This window comes from Semicossyphus pulcher, unplaced genomic scaffold, assembly GCF_022749685.1.
Source record: "Semicossyphus pulcher isolate SPU_LCO1_2020_fin unplaced genomic scaffold, fSemPul1.0.p SCAF_9, whole genome shotgun sequence".
In the NCBI taxonomy this organism is placed as follows: Eukaryota; Metazoa; Chordata; class Actinopteri; order Labriformes; family Labridae; genus Semicossyphus; species Semicossyphus pulcher.
The window spans coordinates 5,042,900-5,058,065 of NW_027211770.1; the positions used below are offsets into that span (position 1 = coordinate 5,042,900).

Here is a 15,166-nt window from a genome sequence, read left to right on the forward strand (position 1 = left end):
CTATATCATTAGAGAAAGAATCTCTGGTGTTTGGGGCCGAGCACAATAACTTCAGTTTTGTCTGAATTAAGTAGCAGAAAGTTTCTAGTCATCCAGATCTTTATGTCCTTAAGGCATGCTTCTAGTTTAGATAGCTGATTGGTTTCGTCTGGCTTCATAGATAAGTATAATTGAGTATCATCTGCGTAACAATGAACATTAATGGAGTGTTTCCTCATGATATTACCCAGAGGAAGCATATATAAGGTAAAAAGAATCGGTCCGAGCACAGAACCTTGTGGAACTCCATGACTAACTTTGGTTTGCATAGAGGACACATCATGGACATTAACAAACTGAGATCGATCTGATCAATAAGATTTAAACAAGCTTAATGCAGATCCTGTAATGAACATTAACTGTTCTAGTCTCTGTAGCAGGATGTGATGGTCTATCGTGTCGAAAGCGGCACTAAGATCTAACAGGACAAGTACAGAGAGGAGTCCTCTGTCTAAAGCAGTAAGTAGATCATTTGAAACTCGCACGAGTGCTGTCTCAGTGCTGTGGTGGACTCTAAATTCTGACTGACAGTCCTCAAATAAACTGTTGTTATGAAGAAAGTTACATAATTGATTAGCGACTGCTTTCTCAAGGATCTTTGAAATAAAAGGAAGGTTAGATATAGGTCTATAGTTAGCTAAGGTTTCTAACAAGTTTCTGAGTCATACCATGGAGCTAGCCTCTGTCGTTTGATAATCTTCTTTTATAAGGGGGCAATCGAGTCCTGAGTACTTCTCAGCGAACCTGCAGGACTATCAACAAACTGATCAAGCTGAGAGGGACTAACATTTGCATCAGAGCTTTCTGTGGTAAAGAGATGTGGTAAAGAATTGCTTCCTTAAATTTAGCTACAGTCCTATCAGACAAACATCTTGTGAGTACATGTTTGTTAAGAGTAGTCGGTTAATAGGACACTGAATGTTACTAAACGGTGATCTGATAAGTTTTGGGTTTCAAGGCCATAAGCTAGAACAAGGTGGAGGGTGTGGTTAAAGCAGTGATTAGGCTGGTTTACACTTTGAGGGAAGCCAGTCCGGTTCTTCAACACAAACTGGATTTGGTTCAATATTCATGGTTTAAGGGCCAAACACAGAATAAGGTCTAAAAGGTAATTTTTTACAGTAAGTGTATAGACCATGAAAAACAGCCAGTCTAGGTTGTAATAACTACTTTGTTATGATATATCTAACTCTGACTCTTCTGCCACAAACCGACACATTTTTAATCTTCATTTAACCAACAAAACACAGATTTTGATATTTTATTGAATGGCTGAAGAGACAAAGAAACACTAATTAAACTCCTACAAAACAGAAATGTTAATGGATCCTTCTGTTATTTTTAATTTCCCACAACAAATCCTGTGAAAAGACAAAACCAGCAGTTTTTGTCTTTTTAATACTTTCTGCCGCCCCCGTCTGCGGAAACAGGAACTCAGTATTCTACCATTTACCTGGAGGATATACTAACTAACACCTTTCCAGACTTGTTAAGTGTCCTGTCTCAGGGCACTTTAAACAGCTTTGCAGTGCTTCGGTGTCTGATGAGCATCACACTTAAAAATCTGTCATATAAACTGTTTATTTATTATTTTATCCTCTCAGTGCACCAGTGTTACATTTGATTAAACACAGAACTGTTTTTGGTATATCATGATGCTTTATTTTTCAAAGAATAATGGACATTTATGACGCAGAGTTAAAGGTTTATCACACACAGTCAGTCCTTTGTTGCTGATTTGTTTACAAAGAGACTCAGCTGTTTGCAGATCTGCCAGAAACCTTTGCATGCATGGAGAGGGTTAACTATCACTGATCAGACATTTATAAGTAAGCCATTAATTAACCAATTAAACTAAAATTGGTTTAAAGGCATGTTTTCATATCATGTCTGAGATGATAAATGACTTAAGACTTAAAGGAGCAGTGTCTGGGATTTATGGGCATCTAATGGTAAGGTTGCAGATTTAAAGCAGCTGAGTGTGTAAAAGAACCTACAGTGTTTTTGGTGGTATTTTTTAACCCTGTTTTATACAGTTTGGGGTCTAATTGACAAATAGGTACAAAGGTTTTAGAATTGCTCCAGCAGATTGCTTCAGGCAGCAGTGCAAGAGGCTGTAATGACTGCAATGTAATTCCTGGGGGGTACCAAGAGAATACATTTAGACTCCTTAAGAGATAAAACAGGAAGACTGAGCAAACGTTTATATAACCTTTTAAATTGTTCTTCGCCCGTAAAAAGACAAATTGCAAGTTTCAATGCCAATTCTGAGAGTCCTCAGAGGGGCGGATGTCTGTGAGCAGAGGTCTTTTGTTTTACCCACTTCTTTGCATCCCACGTCCATGTTGGTGCCCCGTGTGAGGCTCATTCATTACCACTACTCATTTAGGTACCCTTTTTAACCCGTCTATACCCGGTCTATATGGATCCGTTCTGTAATGTTGGAAGAGGAAGCCGATTTTTGAACTAGATACAGATGTTTCATTCTTCTGTTTAAAACCACCAGACTCAACTGATAAACATTTTGCTGCACAGGAACACTGGAGTTGCTGTTCTACCACTACCATGACCTGTTGTGGTTGTTCAGTTTAAAAATTCTGGAATCACCATTTAACCATGAAAAGCACTTAAGTTTGGCTCACGTTGGCCGTCAGTTGGAGCGGTGTCAGGTCCCAACAGAGGCCACCAGAGAGGGTTTTAAGGGTATTTGTAGTTAGTGTTCAACCAGGATGAAAAGTGGCTGTTGTAAGGCTCTGGTTGCTTGTTTACCCAGATGGCAAGTCCTCTGCAGGGTCACTGTCATCAGAGCTCTTCAGTGTTCCCATGTCCTGCAGGCCAGACAGAGTCATATCAGGCTGAAAGTCCTCCTCATCCGACTGAACCACAGGCTCATCACTCTCCTCACTGCCCACTTCCTCTTCCTGTTCCCACGGTGCGTCCGGGTTGGACGGTTGGTTGTTTGTGGGAGGGGTTTGTTGTGTTTGGATTCTCGAAGATTCAGAAGAGCCGGACTCAAGGTCTGGACCTGTTAGAGAGGACAGCTGAGTGATGGAGGCTTTACTCTTTTTGTATCACATAGATTAGAGATGTAACGGTATGAAAATTTCGTATCACGATTACAGTCATGAAATTATCGCAGTTATCAGTATTATCACACTTATACACAGTTTTATTTTGAAAAGCACACAATACTAACAATCAACAGCACTATCCATTGGATTTGCATAAATAAACACTGGAATAATAACTGAACTCAGTGGTTCCCAAACCTTTTCTGCAGGGCCCCCCTTTAGTAGATGAAAATATTTTCAAGCCCCCCCTACCCCTCAACATGCTCATCGACACATAAACAACAAACAACGACACAACAATTGTGATGTGCGCATGTGCATAAGTCACATCGCAGGACGTGCGATAGTGAAGCAAATGAAGTGAAACATGAAGCTGCTACTTATTGCTGCGTGGTGCAAAAAGAAAACTCCCCATATTCTGGTTTTTAATGACTTATCTACAGTTAAGTCTGATATGTTAGTGCAGCTCTTCAGCAGAGCATAGAGAGACCTGACCGCTGTGCAGCAGTCTGTGTGTCACCTGCCTGCAAACTGTAAACAAGCACCTGACGCTGCTGCTGCTGTCACACGCAAAGTCGGCCGGATGATTGAGGCTTTCAGTTAGTGAGTGTACTCCCGTTATCAGCGACACACGTCCTGGTGCTGATTAACACTGTGGCCACTTAAACGCACGTTTACGGGGCAGATGTGCCGTGGAGTGTTTAGTTTAAAGCCCCTGGAAACTCAGCTTGAAATAGCAAAAATGCATATATGATATCAGTTGTGAGTGTGTCATAGAGCATCCACAAAAATCTGAGGGAAAATAAACGTTCAGAACCACTAGAAAATCTTCTTGAAAAACAGCTCGTTTGGCTGTGCAGACAATTTCTCAGGACTGTGTAGGCGTGGCAGCTCCCGTGTTGATTGACACCTGCCGGGGTCCGCCTGTCCGTGTTCTCATGGCAACTGTCAACACAACAATGGCGCATGGGAAAGCAGTGTTTCCTCTAGGATTTTTTTCAGCAGCAGGGTAGAGGGTGTTGTACCACCCAGGTATGTGCGCATGTGAACATCATATCAAAACTATTAAAACTGTCAGGTGATTAAAAAAATGAATCTAATTAATTACAGGCTTTGTAATTAATTGATTTCAATTAATCTCATATATCAATGATTTCCGGAGAAGCACATCATATGTAGACTTACCCTCTTTCTAGATGGTTATTTCTTACTTCCACACTTTAATTGTACTTTCTTCTTCACCTCATTAAGTTTTAATTCACAAACTACTGATCACTTTGCTTCAGTCCCCCAGCACACCTGCACGTCCGCTCTCTGCACCACTACTGGCCCCGCTCAACCCCCCCGCCCCCACTTCTGTCTGTCTCTCTGTCTGCTGTGTAGACTGTCTTCATCAGCAGTCTGTTTAATTAAGTCACAAAAGTTACATATTTTCTCTTTCGCAATTCAGTCCTCACGTGAGTCGTGTGTGCACGAGGGACGTTATTAATGACGTAGCGATCTAAACGATCAATCGTTACTAAATGACATCTCCTTTTATAAGCTTTATAAAGCGCAATAATCAATGTATTTACAGTAGAGACGTACGGAGTTAGACAGACAATATCTCCTCATTTCAGTATAATATTGTGCAGCTCGCTGGAGGGAGATCGCCAGGGAGCTGAAAGTTTGATACTGAGCGCACAGCTGATGTAGGCACGTGGATTGTTTACACTGCGTATTAGAACTGCGTATGTATGCCGATGTCAGCGATGCGGAGCGGACCCTCTTTTGCCGTTAGAAATAAACTGGTTCCGCTGTTGTTTATTCGGTTGCCAAGACTTCATGAGTTCACTGTTTCAGTGGTCTTCCTCAATGAGGAGAGGATGGACGATCGTTGATTTCTCCAAAGAGTCGTTCAATTACAACTTCTGAAGCAGCGGCTACAACAATTCATTAAATGTATGTGGCGGAAACACTGCTGCTTCTCCAAGTCCGCCGCATTTACAAAATAAAAGAATGACACGTTGTCATCTCAGATGGTGGATGTGCACCCAGGGACAGCACACACAGGCATGATGGGGGAAAAAGACGAGCGTTAGGTAGGTAACTGCAACAGGTATGTGCAGAGACGTTCAAGGTATGTGGACACGAGTTAGCGCAGACTCAGAGAGAGGGATTGATCGCGAGCCCAGAAGTGTTATTGCACCTGTGAGGGCGGGGCAACTGCTGTTGATTATTTCAGGATTGGTTCGAGAAAATGTATGACGACATAAATATCTTCACTGACCACGCCCAATTTAACCCCAGCGTCAGGGAAGTTAACAAAGTAAGAATGGCAATAACTCCAGTTTGGATTAAAAGTCATTTCTAAAACTTTTAACATGCTTACAAGTATGTACATAAGACTTTAAATTGCATAGTGAGAAGGATTTTGTGGATTTGGGTTTCCAGGGGCTTTAAGCGGTTGCACTCACCTGCGGCACACACACGGTCAGTGTGGGATGGTGAAGTGGAGGGAGAGGTACGATTCTTCATATTTCATTGTCTTTGTTTTAGTAGTTGTGACGTTTGGTATAGATTCATCAGTTTGGGAATCACTGCTGTCAACAAACCAGATGCACTTGTGCCTGGCAGACGCTGGATAGTATTTACCTTTTTCAAAGCATGGTAATCAAACACGGTTATCATGATCATTTAAATTTAACACGGTAGTGCTAACCGTCAGGAACCATTTCATCCCTAACCTACATTGTCAGGGACTTTTGCTTAATAAAAGATTGATGCAGCTTTAATAACCTTGGCAACATAATATATCAGTTGAAGAGTAACTGTGTGGGGGTTACCTGAGGTCAGTGACGATCCAGTGCTGATGTCATCGCTGGTGGAGTTGAGGAAGTCATCTAGCGCCTCCTGGTCTGATGTGTTAGTTACGGTCATCAGATCTAGCACACTAACATCAGCTCCAGTTGCCTCTACACACAGACACAGACACAGGCTGTAATGGCTGCAACATAATCCTTGATGGATCAAAGGTTGTCCACTTAAAGTTCTTGTTGTTTCCACTGACAGGCTCAGATTGTTATTCTAAGTGTGTGACAACATTACAGAAAGGATCCCTACAGAGATAGACCTTTTTGTTACAGAGGAAGATGATTGTTAACCACAAACAGACATTACATCGCTCTCTGCAAACACACCAGACTCCATTGATAAAAAAAAAACCTCACAGAAACAGAAATTCTGGAGTTGCTGGTCTACTGCTGCCTGGATTGGTTTGGTTTTTTGTGTGTTACACAAAAAATATGTTGGATCCAAAGTAACTATTTAACAAGGCCAAAATCATACAATGACACAAATAAACTGAAAGACTGAGGCGGAGGTAGATCAGCAAGTCCCTTTTTCCTTGAAGGAAAGGGACTGTTTTGGGGCACATTTCCATCAAGGATCATGTTGCAGCCTTTAGAGCCTGTTTCACTGCTGCAGGATGAACACATCTACTGGAGACATTCACACACTTCATGTATTTATAAGTCATTTAGACCCAAGTAGGTAAAAATAGCACTCAGGTTTAAGAATACTTATAGTAATTGGCTATAAACTATGAAAATAAATACATGCGTTATAACAGTCACTCACGTCTGGTCTGCAGGTATCCAGTGGACAGGTACTGCTTCATGTCTTGGTTAAAGGCTTCTTCATAGACTTTCTGTCGTTCTTTCAGTTTCTGCTGTACGGCCTGCTCCCGCTCGGCCACCTTCTGAGCATGCTCAGCATTCAGCTCCACTACACACAGAACACACAGCAGCTTTAGAATAACCTCAAGAGCGTTTTATGTTAAATTAATGTTTTACATTAGAACAATGACTGCGGTATTGGTGTCTCCAGCTGGCATCAATACACCCCTACACTTCATCAACTACACAACCTTGTTTCATTGATTATAGTTTATTAAATCATTTTAAAACCCAACAGTAAAATACATTGAAGAAAATTAAAGATGGAAGGAAATGTCCTTATTATCAAGTGAAGGCTGTTTGGATGAGTGCAAATTCTAGAAGAAATGCACCAACTCTCTCTCGGGAGTTTGGGTGGAAGTGTTTTATTTGTAATATTCACCAGGTGTGGTGGTAAATGTTTTTTTGGCATTCTTAATTCTGTAGAAAAGCACACGGAAGCTGCAAGTTACTTCCTGAACACCACACAACCTGGGAGTTGAATATATTATATGTATAAAATATGAGGCCCTCACTGACTGCTCACGTATTGAATGAAGACCCTTTAATGCTGTTTTATCACAACAAACCTTCACTTATGTTTTACTCTCTATAAGTCTTTAAACGGAATACGTCTTGTGAATTGCCGGGCTTTAAACTAATTGTATAAACTTTGTGGACCCTCGCTCTTGTGGTCTGGGTCCTGATTCTTCCCAGTTAGCAGTGAACGTGTGCTTTACAGGAGACTGCAGTTGTCTTTAAAGTGGCAAGTGACGAGCGTCAGGTATTACAGAGTCCAAACTGTGAGAGACTGCTGTACGGAGGAGGCCAAGGACCTGCCGACACATTTAACTTTGTTTTTATACTTTGTACCGTTATTTATATATTGCATTTTATCTCTGGTCAGCTTTATGATATTACATATTGTGTAGTGTTTTATAATTTGTTCATTTTGTGATAAATGTTTGCAGATTTTGGAGAGTAATTATATTCTCATTTCTTTTCAGAGCCGTTTGCACATTGTAACTTTAGTTTTGTCTTTTAGATGAAGTTGCTTTTTGCAAACCTGAGCCAAAGCCTGAGTCAGGTTTTCAAGCAGGTTATTGAGCTGGTAGCAGGGTCGAGTGGAGTGTGGCCCTTTTTGCATGTTTATCACCACAGCATGTTTAACTGTGCGTGTCACTGCTTTCGTAGTAGTATCTAGTTACCTGAGGGTTTACCTGAGGGTAAAATGTCACAGGATGCCTTTTGTTCTGATTTGGTGCTATGTAAATTAAAATCCATTGGTTGATTGATTGGTGCCCAAGTTTGCACTTGGAAAATGGTGCATTTTCTTTTACAGCACTAGAATAAGTTATTCAAACTAGCTGACAGTGCTGTGGCTCACCTTCTAGCGCCTCCAGCTCCTTCCTGTTTCAAGTAAAAACATCACATAAGTTGCGTTATGACAGGAAGATTCACTTCATACCGTTTACATGCATGTGACACAAGAAAGTACTTAAAGGAACATTACAAGAGTTATCTTAACAGTGACATCACTGAATTAAAAAAAACATACAGCATACAATAAGAGAAACAGGCACAGTGTAGCGTGAAGCTTTGGTATCTCAACTTTAAAAGTGAAGACATTCTGCCGGTAGCTCCCCAGTGAATAACCATAATAATAATAATATGTTATATACACGTCTCACCTCTTCTTCTTCTTGTAGACTTCCAGCTGGTTGACATGATGTTGTTTGGTTGTCTGTTGTTCACACTGACCACACAGAGTCTCCAGATAAACCAGCCTGCTCTCCATCTCCTCAAAGTCTCCTTCCAGAAGAGCTGCAGACACAAAACGCTTAGCTCCATTACCCCCAAAATGAGCATGTGATATTCAGAAATATAAAATAAATAAAGGTATAAAATTAGGTTTTCATAAGAATTAATGACGACGTGCAAATTTAATTTGATTATCACACAAACTGTTGGTTTATTTAAATATTTTCTGCAGCGTATTTATCATATTTTTAAAGTTTTCTGTCATTTATTTGAATATTGAAGTCTTTGTGGTTACACGTCTCAGTCAAGGATATTATTCTAGCCCTGAAGAATTAATAACACTGTCGCACAGGCTGAGGTCCAATGCTGGACATTAGGCTATTATTGTTGGTGTTGCTGAATGTTTTGCGTGTTTGATTGAACAGATTTGAAACATGGAGCACAAACCGATGTTAGCAGTGATGGTGTCCAGTTCACTGATGAAGGCCGGTAAGCTCTGCAGCTGCTCCTGAAGCTGTGTCAGAGCTGTTCGTCTTCTCTCCCAGTGAGCCGAGAGCATCACGATGTCCCCATCTACTGCCTGACACACACGCGCACGCACGTACACGCGCACGCACACGCGCACGCACACACACACACACACACACACACACACACACACACACACACACACACACACGTCAGATGTTTGAGCAGAGAGGACAGTGTGATTACAGATACTGACAAAGCAGGAGATCTTAGAGCTCAACTGGTTTATACCTTCATCACTGACTCCCTTTAGCTCTGGCTCATTATATTTCAAACTTGTGAGGAAGTGCGGAACACGGTTTCTCAATCACTTCACTTCTGTGGAAAGCCACCTGCACAGAGGACTGTACTGTACTTCCTGTATATTATAATTAACTGCTGGTGTGTGGAGCAGTGTGTGACCTCACCTCTGCATCCTGAGCACAGTCTTTGGTTCGTTTATGGAGCAGAAACCAGCTGTCCTCATACCTACAGACACAAATTTATACACATCAACACACCGTCTGCATACATCACAGCTGTGCTGACTCTGTGTGTGTGTGTGTGTGTGTGTGTGTGTGTGTGTGTGTGTGTGTGTGTGTGTGTGTGTGTGTGTGTGTGTGCAGAGACCTGCTGAGGATTTCCACTCCAGCACTGAAATAAGGAAGGCTTTCTTCAAACCTGAACAACAAACAAACAGAAGAATTTAATGTTCAGACTGCAGCCGTGTTATCGTCCATAGTGTCACACAGCACTGATACTGTTAAAACAGCTATTCTTACATAATATGGAGTCCATGTGACCAATAGGTGTGCTATTGTTGTGTTGTGTTTTAAATGGTGAGCTCTGATCTTTAATAGAATAACACAAACAAACTAACTTGTTTGGGCAGGTTAATGACAAATGCTAACCAACACATACAACAATTTCCTGCTCACCTGGGTCGCCTCCTGATTTTGGGGTCTCTTGATTTGTCTCCAAGGGTCTTAAAACTGGAGACGGAGAGACAAAAGGACAGTTGTCAGTTCACCATGGATGATGACATGGGGTGCTCACTGAGTTTAAACCCACATTATAGCAACAGAATAGCTTAAGGGCTTTATATTGCCTTTATATTTCCCAGGAGTTTAAAACATGGCAGCTAGCAGCCATGTAAGGACCTGGCTCAACCATCAGGAGCAAGTCCAATATGTACAAAGGGAGCCAGAGCTAAACAACCACACATGGATGATTGATGATTTTAAATATTCCTCGCACAAAGGGGGCTTTAAGTACTTTGTAGGATGTTGTTGTTTTTTTATCTTCATTTGTTATTTGTGTTTTCTTGAAGGATGGATGTGAGCATGTGTTCACTCTGTAAAGTATGAGTGGTTAGATGCATAGAAGTGATACCTATTAAAAATATCACATCATTTAGTATGTGTTAATTCACACAGAGGAAAGACAATTATTTGTGTAATTTTCTTTTTATTATTGGTTAATTTTACACACAGTTTTGTAGTTTTGTGGCATTTAAAATATTTAAAGATCCCTTTTTAATGCTTAAAAAAACTGTAAACACATACCTCCAGATTCCCACAAAGTTCTTTTGAGTTATATTTTAGTTTTACTTAATTCTATTATTTGTTCTTGTTTCGTAAAGCATGCTGCTTGGAATTATTGTTGGTGTGTTCCTCCATACCAATCCATGTTTGTTATTTGCTGATGTATAATAAAGTTTTCTTAAACGTATTATGGTCTGAACAGTTGGTTGGAAAAAAAAACCTCATCACATGATCGTCAGCTGAAAGCAATAACCAGGAACAGCTCGGTCTGAGCGAGTCAGTGCGATTAAACAAAACTCACCGTATCGTTAGTTCAGGTCAAAGTTACATTAACTAGAAGTTTAGTTTGTCTAATTAAATTTGTGTTGGTATCAGGACAAGATTTGACCCATAAATCGACGTCCCAGCTGTCAATAGAGACGCTATAAAGCTGAAGCTAGTTAGCTTGTTAGCAAGTGCAACTAAAACTGCTAATGAGTCTCTGCGGTGGGAAATTAAAAGTGTTTCATCACAAAGTGAACATGTTGCACGCTCCATAACAAAAAATAATTATGCTAAGTAAACGTATGGTTAAATCTGGACAGGGGGTGTTGCTACATCTAGCTAAAGCAGAGATAAACATGAGCTAACATGATGACAGACAGCAGACCGACCCTGTGGTGAAGTCCTGTTGGACCATGTGAAGTCTCTCTCTGAAGTTCTCAAACATGACTCCTCTCACTTTACTGTGTCCGATCCGATCCTTCTCATCCACAAACATCAGCTGCAGCTGGATATCACTCTGCGCTGGGTAACAACTACACTGATGCTGCAGCGGACTGTGCCCTGAAACTCCACTTCCTGTGGTGAGTGGGTATTTTAGTCCTGAACTAGGCCTCGCAGGCAGCAGGAGTTTGCTGGCCCGAGGTCGAGAACATGTTAAATCTCATACAGCAGCAGGCTCTGACTTTTTATGCAGTACGTTATAAGCGACATACTGTGGGTTAATGTCAGGTGTAACAATATGGCAAAGGTCCTTACGCAGCCTGAGAAGAAAAGCTCCTAAAAGACTAAACTCAGGGACAAATCAGCAGGAAAATCAGTATATTCAGCGAGTGAAGAGGGCTGATATTATTTTACAAACATTAAAAATAATTCACTTGATGAACAATAAATACTAACGACAAAAGAGAAACGAATTGAATTAAACAATAATAATAATAATAATAATAATAATAATAATAAAAATAACAAACATTGTTTCAGCCCTTTTCATCCCATCAGGTTAAGATCATAAATGAAATTGGATGATTAGAGGTAAATCTTGAATTAGGAAAATGTGCCAGGTGTAGTAAACTCCAGTAAATCTAAACTTCAGCATCTTTCAAAGACCCCAAACATTTAAATTTGTGTACTTAATCTTAACAACTTTTTATTTTTTGCAAATTTTTATCTCTACATAAGTGAGACACTGATTGTCAAAGAAGCCCTGAGTTCATGAGAGATTATATTCATCCCTGTGTCAAAAGTTTTGAGATTACATTTTGAAATGTAATGTTTGATGCACCATGGGCTCAGTTTCTGATAAACTGGCAGCCTGAAGATGCCGTTTAGCCAATTGGAGACAAGTGAGCAAAAAACATTGGATGAGATGGTTTAATTTTTTAGTAGTTGAAAAAAATTGAATGATGGACGCCATAACGCTAACTTGAACCACATGGATAATTCTGCTTCATTTTAAGTAGCAAAGTTGTAGCAGGACTGATTTGAAATGAATTTGTTATTAGCCCACAAAGCCAGTTAAGGAAGTCTGGCTCAGCACTGGGCCTATGTGCAAACTTGGGCTTGTTTTCATGCATCGGAAGGCAGATTTTCCTTAGGAAGAAGAAGAAGAAGAACATTGGGAAAAACTACAGGGACCGGCAGCCTTATTTAGAATCAAAGTAAAAGTTTGGGACAAGAATGAACAGGTCTTGAATAAGGTAGTCCTGTTCGGTCCACCATCATGCTGCAAAGGGCTGAAATGTCTGATGTAACCTTCAGATTCAGTCTGTGGTTGTAACTGCATATTTTTTTAAATAGTTTAGTTTGAAAAAAAAAAGTATTTATTTATTGAATGTTTATTTGTATAGGGACAAGTATGATGCAATTAAACCGATGCCACACACTACAGCATTTATAGCCTTGGCTAATTTGCAAAGCCCGTCCCTCGATGGGCCTTTACATCAAATCAACTACAAATGCACAGGAGACCGTACAAAACAGGCTCATTCATAAAACATATATACCAATACAGGATACAAAATACAATACTACAATAAAACCTAAGGTAAAACAAGAAGCACAAAATCACACATGACTTAAGGACTGAGTCCTCTTCAAAAACTGTTTCAGACTGAGTTTAAAATGCTCCCAGTCAGGGTCCAGTTTGAGCTCTGCAGGTGAGGCGTTCCACACGTTGATCCCCTGAACAGAAAAAGTGCTTCGTCCAAGTGATAACTTACAAAAGGGCACCTTACAATCTCCATTAGATGCTCCACGTGTTACAGAGCCCGATGCTCTCAGTGGGACCACGAGGTCTGACTGAGCACCTGAGGAGCCTGATGATGCAAGATGATGATGTATGTAAATACATAGTATACATATGAAAGTCTAGCTCTTCCAGTATCCCTATTTGACTTATATTGCTTCTTATTAATTGTACGCTCAATGATTTATAAGAATATGTGGGTCGACCCTGAAAGCACCAACGTTGCATCTTTAGTCACCCAAACGTGATGTCACATTGTACTGACACCCGGGAGCGGCTTCTCCTTCATCTCCAATATGTCTGTTTGATAAGATTGCTTCAGCTTGGTACTGGACGTTTAATCTGCTGTGTCTTCACTTCATATTTAAATATACTCACTTTCAAACCAGTTATTTTTATTCTCAAGTCATAGTGTGAAATATATGCACCGATCGTGTCAGTCGTGAGTGATGCATAATGACGATCATTCATAAATGTATTGTAAGTATCTGAAATCTTCTTTCACTGCTCACTTATTGAACTATTGACAGCTCTTTATAATATTGTGAGTATTAAAGAGCGAAATCACAGCCTCAGTGTTATATATATCTCGTCAGTGCTGGACACGGTGTGAAAGACGTTTATCAAAGGCCATACCAGTTCAACATTTTAGACAAAACGTATAATAATGATTCTATTTATTTGATCATACAGGAGGGAAACAACAGGATGCCCATAAATGATACACACAACTCAAAAACAAAATCGCAAACTTTGTGAAATTAGATTAATAAAGAAAAACAGATGGTTTCAGGTGTTATTTTCTTCGCTTGGCACATTTCAATAAGCCAAAGTGTAAATGATTTAGATGCACCTGACACATAAAAATACAAAGTGATTTTATTGCAGACTCCAATCAAATCATTCACATTTATACAGACTTTTTACAGGAGATGTCACTGCACACATATTTGTCTTTACCTGTGCCAAAGGTTCGATCACGTCCCTTTGGGACCGGAAGAGTTTGTACAAAACGTCAGAAACACATAATGACGGAAAGAACTGAACACAGATTTCAACCATTGGTTAATAACAACTCTCAACACTTTAAAGTTGCAATAACTGGCCTCAGATAACATGAATTCACAGTCAGGATAAAAGGTCAATGATCAAAGTTGGCTGTCGAGAAACAAACTGAAGAACTTTGAAATCATGGATCTGCACAAATATACGCACAGTATTCTTATTATTACTGTCAGTATTGTGATAAAGTGATTTGTGGGTGGTAGGAGGTATAATACCATTGACTATTGACCTAATAAAACCCAGTGCATTGCACAGTAAGATGTGACATACTGAGTATGCACTGAATAATTTTCCATTGAAGGAAGCAGAGCCAACACATACGCACAGTAAGAAAAGTTCAAGAATGGATCAAGATTACTTTTAGGTTTAGTTTTACCCACACAAGATGTAAGGATATCTAATGTCAAAATATGTGTTAGTAAAGTCACTTTTCTACATACCATACCAGAACAGGAACTACATTTCAAATCAATTAAAAGTTCCTTGAGCGATATGTTGTCTGCGTTTCCATCGCGGTCTAAAGCCCAGTGAAATTCAACCAATTAGTCAGCTGACAAATGGAAGAGGGGAGGCTTTTCTTTTTGGTGCAACTTTACAACAATGATCCTATGCTGAAATAAAATGCTTCAGGTGCTCAACCAATTACAAACCAAATCCAAAAGCAGTGTCCCAAGAACTACATTTTGACCCTTGTTCTATGGTGGAATCACACTGGGCTCCTCCAGCTCCTCTCTGTGCTGCGGTTAAATGAGTCATTAAGTAGACATTCAGGGTAAATTTGGCTCCTTTCTATGTAAATGAGCCTCGTGGCAAAAAGAGTTTAATCCACAAACAGCAGCGCTAACAGCAGCGCGCAGTTAGAGTGAAAATATGCCGTCTGCAGAGAGCTGGTGGGAACTGCGGCGTAGTATTATAAGGGCTGTCACACTCTGAGTTTAAACTAATCATGACGACAATTCACCTTTTGTGTGATCA

General features: G+C 40.2%; 1 protein-coding gene across 1 annotated transcript; it reads right to left on the minus strand.

Moving 5' to 3' along the window:
• Positions 1-1,290: 1,290 nt before the first annotated feature.
• dtnbp1a (dystrobrevin binding protein 1a) lies at positions 1,291-11,441 on the minus strand. Its single transcript, XM_069656060.1, has 10 exons — positions 11,271-11,441; positions 10,012-10,065; positions 9,704-9,754; positions 9,502-9,562; positions 9,014-9,146; positions 8,497-8,629; positions 8,193-8,215; positions 6,729-6,875; positions 5,936-6,064; positions 1,291-3,064 (listed from the first exon to the last, which is right to left on the minus strand). Exons 1-10 carry the CDS (start codon positions 11,375-11,377, stop codon positions 2,805-2,807), a joined length of 1,098 nt encoding a protein of 365 aa, XP_069512161.1. The 5' UTR covers positions 11,378-11,441; the 3' UTR covers positions 1,291-2,804.
• Positions 11,442-15,166: the final 3,725 nt, after the last annotated feature.

What these genes read in the sequence shown, in the direction of transcription:
- dtnbp1a (XM_069656060.1), bottom strand. Translation starts at nt 11,377, where the DNA reads ATGTTTGTGGATGAGAAGGATCGGATCGGACACAGTAAAGTGAGAGGA. An exon ending in ACTGTGCTCAGGATGCAGAG is followed by an intron (nt 9,147 to 9,501) that starts GTGAGGTCACAC and finishes CGTGTGTGTCAG; the next exon opens with GCAGTAGATGGGGACATCGT. An exon ending in TGGATCGTCACTGACCTCAG is followed by an intron (nt 3,065 to 5,935) that starts GTAACCCCCACA and finishes CCTCTCTAACAG; the next exon opens with GTCCAGACCTTGAGTCCGGC.